Consider the following 11738-nt stretch of genomic DNA (forward strand, 5'->3'; position numbering starts at 1 on the left):
AAAAAGCCAGAAGTGGTGCTGTGACTCAAGTGGTAGAGCACTAGCCTTGAGCTAAAGAGCTGAGAGACAACGCCCAGGCCCAGAGTGCGGGGCCCCACAACAGACCCTGTCCTCCCCCCCCCAAAAAAAAGCAGGGGAGGAATAGGAAAATGATCAAGAGGGAAAATTTATTCAAAGTACTCTATGTGTGTATGGAAATCTCACAGCAAAACCCCTTCATATTACAAATGTTGTGTTGTTAACAAAAATAAAAGATGAAAGAAGCAACAAAAGTTGAAAATAAAAACATGAAAATGTCCTCCAAAAAAAGTAAGAAGCCAGGCACCGATGGCTCATGCCTATAATCCTAGCTACTCAGAAAACTGAGCTCTGAGGATCACGGTTCAAAGCCTGCCTGGGTGGGAATATCTCCGTGAGACACTTATCTCCAATTAACCACAAGAAAACCAGAAGTGATGCTGTGGCTCAAGTGTTAGAGGGCTCGCCTTGAGCTGAAGAGCTGAGGGACAGTGCCTGGGCCCAGAGTTCAAACTCCACAACCGACCAAAAAAAAAAAAAGAATACTGTGCTACATGTAATGCCATTGAACTGGCCAGTCAAAACCAAAATGCTACCACATAAGTGAAGCAATAGCTTCAAAATTCTGAAGCAGAGTTAGTATACTCCCAAATCCTTACTAGCTATCTACCTAGGTAGTAAACTAGAACAAAGACATTTTTCCAGATAAAGTATTATTCAGTGTATCTATCCTATATAACCTTTTTTAGAAAACTATTATAGAAAATATTTCAGTAAAACAGGAAAAATCAAAATCAATAAATCTCAAGATAGCAGAAGAGAATTATTAAGGGAAGTTTCAGCTTTGCACCAGGACCAGATAACAAGAGGTTAGAACAGATGCGTGACAGAGTTCTCAAGAAAAACCATGTGACTGACAGGTATTTTAAGTATTCTCAAACAAAATTGTTAGGTACTTACTTGACAGATCTGTTAGGGAAAATGGGGGGAAAATGTTTGCTACCATGAAAACCTAAGCAAAATACTAAACACTGAAAGACAATTGATGCCAGGTGCTGGTGACTCACTCCTGTAATCCTAGCTATTAGGAGGCTAAGATCTAAGAATCATTGTTCAAAACCAGCCTGGGCAGAAAAGTCTGTAAGTCTTCTCCAATAAACTACTCAGAAAAAGCTAGACTGTGACTCAAGTGGTAAGAGTACTAGCCTTGAGCACAAAGAGGCTCGGAGACAGTGCCCAGGTACTGAGTTCAAGCCCCAAGATGGTAAAAAAAAAAAAGGCAATTGTTAATCTCAGAAATTTTTTTTAAATTATATAAGAAAAAAAGCTGGGTGCCAGTGGCTCATGCCTGTAATCTATTCGGGAGGTTGAGCTCTGAGGATCATGGTTCAGAACCAGCCCAGGCAGGAAAGTTCAGGAGACTCTTAACTCCAATTAACCACCAGAAAACCAGAAGTGGCGCTGTAGCTCAAGTTATAGAGCACTCACCTTGAGCTGAAGAGCTCAGGGACAGCACCCAGGTCTAGAGTTCAAGCCTCACATCTGATCAGAAAAAAAAGAAAAAGAAAAAGAAAAAAATGTAATCCTAAAGAAAAGAATAATCCTACAAAAAAGTAATCATTGTGCTCCAGTGGCTCATACCTATAATCTTAGCTACTCAAGAAGCTAAAACTGTTGGCACCAGTGGCTCACACCTGTAACCCTAGCTACTCAGAAGCCTGAAATGTAAAGATCAAGGTTTGAAGCCAACCAGAGCAGGAAAATACGTAAGACTCTCATCTCTAATTAACCAGGAAAAAAAAAAAAAAGAAGTAGAATTGTGGCTCAAGTAGTAGAGTGTTAAGCCAGTGCTCAGGCCCCATTGACACCAAAAAAATAAAACAAGGAAAAAAAATGTAAAATGAAACATTGACAATGGATATTTTATTCCTTTGCAATGGCAGTGACTGAACCCAGAACCCTGTGAGTGTTAAACATACACTCTACTATAACTACACCTCAATCTCTGACTACTAGTTAAATCAAAGCAGCAATATAACTATTATAAGAAAAGCAGGAAAAGCAGAAGTAAGAATATTGGTACAAAAGAGGTATCAGAAATTTTTATTTCTTATATGGGAATGCAATAAAGAATGAAATGTATAATTCATGAATTAGCAATGTAATTATTCAAAATGTATTAAAAAATACACAAGTCCGGGGCTGGGACGGTGGCTCAGTGGTAGAGCGCTTGCCTTGCATGCATAAGCATGCACATAAGCAAAAAGAAAAAAGCTGAAGTGGCGAGTGTGGCTCAAGTGGTAGAACGCTAGCCTTGAGCTGAAGAGCTAAGGGACAGTGCCCAGACCCAGAGTTCAGGCCCCACCACCGGACACACACACAAAAAATACACAAGTCCATCCAAGGAAAAGCCAAAAAGCAGTTCAGAACCTTAAAAAGACTTATGCTAATAATGATTCTGAGTAGATTTTCAGGGTGCTTTAATTAATTTTTTTCTCTTGTCATCAAAATTTTCTGTATTAAGCCAGGCACTGGTGGCTCACACTTATAACCCTAGCTACTTAGTAGAGGCTGAGATCAGAGAATCGTGGTTCAAAGCCAATCCAGGCAGGAAAGTCCTTTAGACTCTTATTTCTAATTAACAACCAGAAAACTGGAAGAAGTATTGTGGCTCAAAGTGGTAGAGTACTAGCCTTGATTGAAAGAGCTTAAGCCCCATTACTGACAATAAATTTTTTTTTCTATAGTAACGTTATATTACTTGTATAATTTAAAAAATACTAAACGCGGCTTTTTTTTTTTTTTAAGTCAAAGGTTGGGTGCTGGTGGCTCATGCCTGGAATCCTAACTACTCAGGAGGCTGAGATCTAAGGATCTTGGGTCAAAGCCAAGCTAGGCAGAAAAGTCTTCAGGAGACTCTTATCTCCAAAGAATCACTCAAAAACTAGAAATGGTGCTGTGGCTCCAAGTGGTAGAGTGATAAGCCTTGAGCAAAAGAATTCAGGGACAGCACCCAAGCCCTGAGTTCAAGCCCCATGACCAAAAAAAAAAAAAAAAAGCCATAGCAGAGAGTAATAGATGATATTAATCTGACTAAATTATAATATATGAATATGAATTACCATAGCGAAACTTCTTTACACCATCAGTATTGGCTGAATAGAAATCAGTCTTAGCAGAGTAAAATAGGCCATGCTGTAAGGGTAACAGCAGGAGGGGGCAAATATGGTCAAAGAACTTTATATGTATCTCTGAAAATAGTACAAAGAAAACTGCTGAAATTGTTTCAAAGAACAATCCTCATTGAAAGGAAGAGGGAGAGAGATGGAGGTACTAATTTTGATGGAGTATACTGTATGTATATATGGAAATGTCACATGGAAACTTCTTGTACAATTAATATATGGTAATTAACAAAATCCTTTTTTAAAAAAGTTATTGCATACGTGTTATAAAACCCAGCATAAAAATCAGGGACTGAGCCTTATATAGTCTTCTTGGGGCCTTACCTTTTATTGTAGTCAAAATGAAGAAAGCAATGAGGGTGTTGTTGATGGCGCAGGTAGATTTGGCAACACAAGACAAGACCGTGTAAGGATTTAAGAGATAGCTGGGGAAAAACATACATATTTGGTATTAGTAACCTTGATCAATGGACCTGTATGTTCTGGCTACCATAGCCAGGAAGTTCAGAGATTTACTAAAAGCATAGTCAGAGGAAAGTGACTTCTTAGAAATAAGTTCTCTCAAGTTAAACAAAATGAAATAGAGCTGGGGATCAATGAGAAAAAAATACTGAATATTATGGTATGTTGTATATTCAAAACCATCATATTTAATCATCATAAGAACCTATAAACTAGCAATAATATTATTCTAGTATTGTAGATGATGAAACAGACTCTGATTTAAAAACTTGCCCAAAGTTTCACAAGCTAATAAATACTTTCAAAATCAGGTCTTTCTGGCTGTCAAAGCTACATTCTTTCTACTACTTAGCTCTCATGGTAGTCAATCAGTATCCACTGAGCCAGATAATGAAAGAAAATATATCCCCTATCCCCTAAATTTAACAAGCCACCTGGCACAGAACTTCACAGGACTTTCTGACCTTCCGTGAGAAAAAGTTAAGTTGGAAGGAATGGACTGAGAACATGAAGTGCTTGAGACTAGGAAATCTTCTATAATCATAATGAACTATTTTTATTTGTTTCTATCCTGCTTCTATAAAGGATTTGCAGTGACTAAAATGAGAACAGATAACAAAAATAGTAATTAATAGAGCAATAATCAAGACCAAGGAAAAAATAAATAAAAGAGAAAATAAAGTCAAAGGAAAGAAATCAAAATGGGTCTTGTATAGTGTTATAATAATCAGCCTCAAATCTGACTCTGAAGTAAAAGGGAGGCCAGTTGTATAATTCTGAGTATCACAAAGGAAGAAACATCCCAGTTTCTTAGGAATATATCTTAATTATTATTCACAAATAAAGACCCTAAATCCAATACCTCCCAGGACAATAAGATTAGCACTTCTAAAGCCAAAGGCCTAACATTTTTCCCCACAGCAATTGTAGATAGGCTTATTACATGACCTTTAAAATAATACCTGTTGCTATTACAAAACCCAGGAGAAACGTAAGTCCATAAGGATTTATAAGGTTAATCTTTGGTCCTATAAATTAGTTCCCATCAATGTTTTTGAAATATATGGATGTAAATTGATACTCCAAAATTGTTTTGCAGGAGGGAAAACAAGCCATTTCTAAATAACAATGTTGAAGCAGCAGCTCCCAGAAATCTTAACTGGAACACTGAACACAAAACTTACACAAAGGGCAAAGGAATGAATAAGCCCTCCTTACCAGGCCCCTTCTAATTTTGAAACATTATGCGTGTGTGTATGTGTGTGTGTGTGTATACACGCCTGTGTGCACACAGCACATGCTGATGTTAAGGCTAACGCAGAGAGCCTGGGTGCTATCCCTGAGCTGTTTTTGCTCAAGGTTAGTGTTCTACCACTTAACCCATAGCTCTACTTCTAGCTTTTTTGGTGTTTAATTGGAGAAGAGATTCATGGACTTTCCTGCCCAGACTGGCTTTAAACCAAGGTCTTCAGATCTCAGCCTCCTAAACAGCTAGGATTATAGGCAAGAGTCACCAGCACCCACCTTAATTCTGCATAGAATGCTTTAGGTTTTGTTGTTGATAATGGGCCTTAAACTCAGGGCCTGGGTGCTGTTCCTAAGCTTTTTCATTCAAGGCTACTGCTCTACCACATTGAGCCACAGTGTCACTTCTGGTTTTCTGAGGTTTAACTGGAGATAAAATTCTCACAGGGAAGGCGGGCGTCAGTGGCTCACGCCTGTAATCCTAGCTACTCAGGAGGCTGAGACCTGAGGATCACGGTTCAAAGCAAGCCCGGGCTGGAAAGTTCGAAAATTCATGAGACTCTTATCTCCAATAAACCACTAGAAAACCGGAAGTTGTGCTGTGGCTCAAGCAGTAGAGCGCTCACCTTGAGCTGAAGAGCACAAGGACAGTACCCAAGCCCAGAGTTCAAGCCCCACGACCAACAAAAAAAAAAGTCTCACAGGGAATTTCCTGCCCAGGCTGGCTTTAAACCTTGATCCTTATAGATCTTAGCCACATGAGTACCTAGGATTACATGCATGAACCAACAGTGGAGGGCATGATTTTCCATAAGGAAACATCTATTGTGAGTGTCCTTAGAAATTAAAATATTAGGGGCTGGGAAGGTGGCTCACTGATAGAGCACTTGCCTTGCATGCATGAGGCCCTGGGTTCGATTCCTCAGCACCACATAAGCAGAAAAAAAAAAGCCGGAAGTGGCTCTGTGGCTCAAGAGGTAGAGTGCTAGCCTTGAGCTGAAGAGCTGAGGGATAGTGCCCAGGCCTAGAGTTCAGGCCCCACGACCGCCCCCCCCCCCAAAAAAAAAAGAAAGAAAGAAATTAAAATATTATAAATATTCAACAAGTATTAGCTAATTGAATAATAATTATTATTGGTGCACATCAGGAACACAAATGGGAATAACCTGAAAGAAGTAAACTTCCTGGCAGCACTAGGTACTCAGAAAATTCTCTCATAAAACCTCATTAAGTTCTACTCTGCCACACTGGTCATTCAGATAGGATGGGTTTGCTTAACATTTTACTTCCACTTTCTGAATTACAAATGGGTAACTAAACTGTACAGAAAACACAGGAGCTTCTTGAAAATAATAACCATATAAAGATCGAGTATTATTTAATCCATATATTGAAAAACTACTATTTTTTAGAAACAGTAGCTACAAGTAGTAACTAGATCAGCACTGAGTCAGAAAGCATTTTGAAGGGTTTGATTGTACATGTCCCTGAGTGAGTCTTTGTCCCAACAGAGACAGAATGGCTCTGTCTCTTTTGTTGGCCAGAACCCCAGTTGTGCAACACAACTACAGCAAATACTTGATGACTAAGACTGAAAATCTCAAAAATACAACAAACAACATGAAAAGTCTCATCAGATTTTCCTCGCATTTGTTGGCACTCAACTGTGGTTTGTCAAAGAATACTTACAACAGGGCCACTTTCAGAGGAATGTACCGCATTTCCATAGGGGTTCGGATGAGTTCAGCCACGTCTGGGGCATACTGGTCAAGTTCAAGGAGGAGTTTCTGTTTTTTAAACTGGGGAGGGAGGTGGGGATAACAAAATACATGAAACAAATGGCTTTTAGGATGAAGACAAGTCTGCCATGGCCCACATGGCCCTTCCTGGTCTGTCCCTACATCTCCAGGCTCATCTCATACTCACTCTTCCTACCTCCCACTTTCTGAGTTCGAGCAAAATGAACAGGCCAATGCTCTTCCTACTTCTGGCCTTTGTATTTGATCTCTTCCCTTCCCATAGTCAGTTCCTATCAGTTCCTCAGGAAGGCATACTGTCCTTACCAGGCACCCCACTAGTTGAGCCACACTACTACATTTTTTCATTGCTCATAGTTAGAATTTTTTTCAACTATTTGTATAACTGACTAATGCCTAGCTTTCCTTAAGACTATGAGTTCCATAATTGTTCACACATATGCCTAACACCTGGCACAGCTAGCAAACAATAGAGATCTGTTGAATAACCAAATGAATGAATGAGTGGCATAACCAGTTCTTAGCCATTTTGAAGAGTGATCAGTGGTCTTAGAACTCAAAAATGTCATTAGCAGAGCAAAATACGTTCCAGCATCCTCATTCTCTTGTTACAAGCTTTCTTTTTTCCTTTTTTTTTTTCCTCCCATAGAAGAGGGGCAAAATGGTCATGATGAAGAAAAAGAGAGGGTGTGGTTGGGAGCTGAAGAGCTAAGACGGATGGGGGTAGATAGTGCCTTCTCCTGATGTGTCCCAACAAGTTCATGGGTGTGTTCCAAAATGAAAAGAAAAAAGATATAGGGAACCTTATAAGCAAACACGGGTCAGAATATGTAAAGTAAAGCCTCTTTAACCCCACATGGATAGCCCTGCTGAGGAAATGATCAGAGAATCTTTAGACAACATAAACTGTGATAGATGTTGGGCACCGGTGGCTCATTCCTAAAATCCTAGCTACTCAGGAGGCTGAGATCTGAGGATCACGGGTCAAAGCCAGCCTGGGAAGTTAAGTCCATGAGACTCTTATCTCCAATTAACCACCAGAAAACCCCAAGTGGCGCTGTGGCTCAAGTGGTAGAGAACTCACCTTGAGCTGAATAGCTCAAGGACAGCACCCAGGCCCAGAGTTCAAGCCACATGACCAACCAGAAAAAACAAGTTCAAAGTCAGTCTGAGCTACATTTTTGTTTTTTGTTCGGTCCAGGGGCTTGAACTTGGGGCCTAGGCCCTGTCCCTGAGCTCTTTTGCTCAAGGCTAGCACTGTATCACTTTTAACCACAGTGCTACTTCCATTTTTCTGGTGGTTAATTAGAGATAACAGTTTCACAGACTTTCCTTCCCAGGCTGGCTTTGAATCATGATCCTTATATCTGTTTCCTTATTAGCTAGGATTATAGGCGTTAAGCCACTGGCTCTGGCTGCTATGACATTTTAAAAAAAGCAACATTCAGTATTTTTTAAGTATATAGCCCGGCTAAGCTACATATTCAGTCCCTACTTCAAACAAAAATAAAACAAAAGTCAGGTGCCCATGGCTCACACCTGTAATCCTAGCTACTCAGGAGGCTAAGATCTGTGGATCACAATTCGAAACCTGCCTGTGCAGTTAAGTCCCTGAGACTCTTATCTCCAATTAATCATCAAAAAAAAATGGAAGTAAAGCGTTAGCTCAAGTGGTAGACCACTAATTTTGAGTAAAAGCTCAGGGATAGTGCCCAGGACCTGAGTTTAAGCCCTAGAACCAACATCAACAATAAATAAAAATAAAACAAAACGTGAAATTCAATTTTTTTTTCTCCTGTATATACACTAACTTGGCAGCAGAGAAAATAGCTACTGCCAATCTATATTTGATTTCTTTAGTTTCTGGATCTCATGCCCAGTTATTTCATCTGTGGTCCTCAAAGGAATCTTGTTAGAATATTTCTTTTTTTTGTTATTTTTAATTAACTATCTTTAACTAGTACAAAGGGGTTACCATTCAACATGTCAGTTCATAAATACAATACATCTTGATTGATATCACCCCTTTCATCATTCTCCCCCATGTTAGAGCAATTCATCTCTGCCTCTAAAGTTAAGCTACTCTTTATTAGTAAAATTTACATTCCCTAGCCTTATTGATAATAGCTTTCAAATGATAGTTCTTAATCTGTTAGGGGAGAAGTCAAAGGTTTTGAGCACCAATAACAGGTAGGGACTCCAGACAAGAAGCAACACATTCATATACAAATGTTTTATTTTTTTGTGTGTGCTGGTCCTGGAGCTTGAACTCGGGCCTGGGTGCTATCCCTGAGCTTCTTTTGCTCAAGGGGAGTTTTCCACCACTTGAACCACAGCACCAATTCTGGCTTTTTTGAATAGTTTATTAGAAATAAGAGTCTCACTGAGTTTCCTGCCCAGGCTGGCTTTTGAACCACGATCCTCAAATCTCAGCCTCCTGATAGCTAGGATTACAGGTATGAGCCACCAGAGCCCAGCTCATATATAATTTTTTCATACCATTTCAAGGGATTGATTGATTGATTGTCGGTCATGGGGCTTGAACTCTGGGCCTGGGTGCTATCCCTGAACTCTTCAGCTCAAGGCAAGTGGTCTACCACTTGAGCCACAGTATCCGGTTTTCTGGTGGTTAATTGGAGATGAATCTCACTGACTTTCCTGCCTGAGATGGCTTTCAACCATGATCCTCAGATCACAGCCTCCTGAGTAGCTAGGATTACAGGTGTGAGGCACTGGTACTCAGCCATTTCAAGGGTTTTATAGACCACTAAGTCTATAAAGAGTCCCCAAATTAAGAATCTGCAATCTAAGCTAGGCGCCAGATGCTCACGCCTATAATCCTAGCTACTCAAGAGGCTGAGATCTGAGGATCATGGTTCAAAGCCAGCCGGTTCAAAGCCAGCTGGGGCAGGGACATCCGTGAGACTCTTATCTCCAATAAACCACTTGAAAGCCAGAAGTGGTGCTGTGGCTCAAATGGTAGAGTGCTGGCCTTGAGCTGAAGAGCGCAGGGACAGTGCCCACGCCCAGAGTTCAAGCCCAATGACCAACCAAAAAAAAAAAAAAAAAGAATCTGCAATCTAGATGTTTAAAAATCTTCCTGAGAACTAAAATTCTAGAGCTCAATAGCTTTATTTATTACTGATGACCCCAGTGTCACAGCAGCATAGACTTTTATATATGGTTCTATTACTTGGTAACAGAAGTGAAAACGAAACACAAACTGGCAACACAAATATGATGCAGCCTTATCTCATGCCAGCCAAAATCCTTTCAGTGGCTCCCAGCCAATCAAGAAGGATTAAGCCAAAAATAATTAATTTCACAACTAAAAGGGTAGTACACATGGTTAATCCATTAATTCTCTCAGATCTCAGAAGAAGGAGAGTGGTCTCGACATGCAATTCCTCTTGCATAGTTAAGAGTAAAGTTTCTGGTGTCAGTGGATCATGCCTGTAATCATAGCTACTCAGTAGGCTGAGATCTGAGGATCATTGATCGAAGCCAGCCTGGGCAGAAAAATCCCCATGAGGCTCTTATCTCCAATGAACCACTCAAAAACTGGAGCTGTGGCTCAAAGTAGTAGAGCACTAGCCAAAAAAGAGCTCAGGGACAATACCTAGGCCCTGAGTTCAAGCCCCATTACTGACAAAAAAAGAAAAAAGGCCGTGTGCCAGTGGCTCACGCCTGTAATCCTAGCTACTGAGGAGGCTGAGATCTGAGGATCAAAGTTCAAAGCCAGCCCAGGCAGGAGAGTTGTGAGATTCTTATCTCTAATAAACCACCAGAAAAATGGAAGTAGCGCTGTGGTTCATATGGTAAAGCACCTGACTTGAACTGAAGAGCTGAGGGAAAGTGCCCAGGCCCAGAGTTCAAGCCCCACAACCAACAAAAAAACAAAAACAAGAAAAAGGGGGGGAAAAAAAGAAAAAGAATAAAGTTTACATCAATACTTTCAACAGGCATTAATATTAATACACACCAAATTTCCTAATTAAGATTACTACCTCAATGAAAAGGGACTTGCCTGGGATTCATGAGGCTCTGGATTCAATCTTTAACAACACCACCCCTGTCTCCAAAATGATTACTCTTGGGCTGGGAATGTGTCTTAGTGTTGGAGTGCTTGCCTAGCATGCATGAAGCTCTGGGTTCAGTTCCTTAGTACCACATAAACAGAAAAAGCTGGAAGCAGCACTGTAGCTCAAGTGGTACAGTGCTAACCTTGAGCAAAAGAAGCTCAGGTACAGCGCACAGGCCCTGAGTTCAAGCACCAGGCTGGCAAAAAAAAAAAAAAAAAAAAGATTATTCTCTATCAGGAAACTGTATAATCAACACTAGGAATCCAACATTTATCTCAAGTGGTCTAACACTGTGAGCTAAAGTCTGTATTCATTTTCCTTTGAAATAAAAAAGAAAGAATGTAAAGATTTTTACGAGGCTTCATTAATATAACTATCATTCAGCTTTTTCCGGAAAGTCTCATTTTGCATAGATATGTGGCCATTAATAAACAATATAGATTAAACTGACATTTCTGTATCTATTAGTAAAACTGTCTGGTCAGTTGGGTTTTTCCACTACAGAAGCTTAACTCCCACTTAGGATTTTAAAACAGTTGGATCCTTAAGTATATAACCTTTGATTGTTTACAAGAACAAAGACCAGCAGGCTACCAAATTCTATTAACTTGGTAACCCGTCTTCCTCCCACCCCCCCCACCTGCCCCCCAACTACTTACCACAACTTTGTTGAAGTCCTGAATTGCAAAATATAGGGCAATAGCAGTAAGTGCATCAGTGATCTGTCAAGAAGAGGAAGAGAAGTAATAAGAATAGAAGAACAGGGCTGGGAAGGTGGCTCAATGGTAGAGCGCTTGCCTTGCATGCTTGAGACCCTGGGTTCGATTCCTCAGCACCACATAAGCAGGAAAAAAAAAGCCGGAAGTGGTGCTATGGCTCAAGCGCTAAAGTGCTAGCATTGAGCTGAAGAGCTTAGGGACAGCGCCCAGGCCCAGAGTTCAGGCCCCACGACCGGACCCAAAAAAAAAAAAAAAGAATAGAAGAACAGG

General features: G+C 40.3%; 1 protein-coding gene across 1 annotated transcript in view; it reads right to left on the reverse strand.

The window, feature by feature from the left end:
• Positions 1-11738, reverse strand: part of Pigu (phosphatidylinositol glycan anchor biosynthesis, class U) — a 99827-nt gene that overhangs the window by 47068 nt on the left and 41021 nt on the right. The window contains exons 4-6 of the mRNA XM_013011075.1: positions 11409-11471; positions 6600-6709; positions 3528-3628 (exon numbers count right to left, since the gene is read on the reverse strand). Of these exons, the coding sequence (XP_012866529.1) occupies positions 3528-3628; positions 6600-6709; positions 11409-11471 (274 nt within the window). The remainder of the gene's footprint in view (positions 1-3527; positions 3629-6599; positions 6710-11408; positions 11472-11738) is intronic.

The sequence above is a fragment of the Dipodomys ordii genome, unplaced genomic scaffold, assembly GCF_000151885.1.
Source record: "Dipodomys ordii isolate 6190 unplaced genomic scaffold, Dord_2.0 Scaffold13, whole genome shotgun sequence".
NCBI classification, from domain to species: domain Eukaryota; kingdom Metazoa; phylum Chordata; class Mammalia; order Rodentia; family Heteromyidae; genus Dipodomys; species Dipodomys ordii.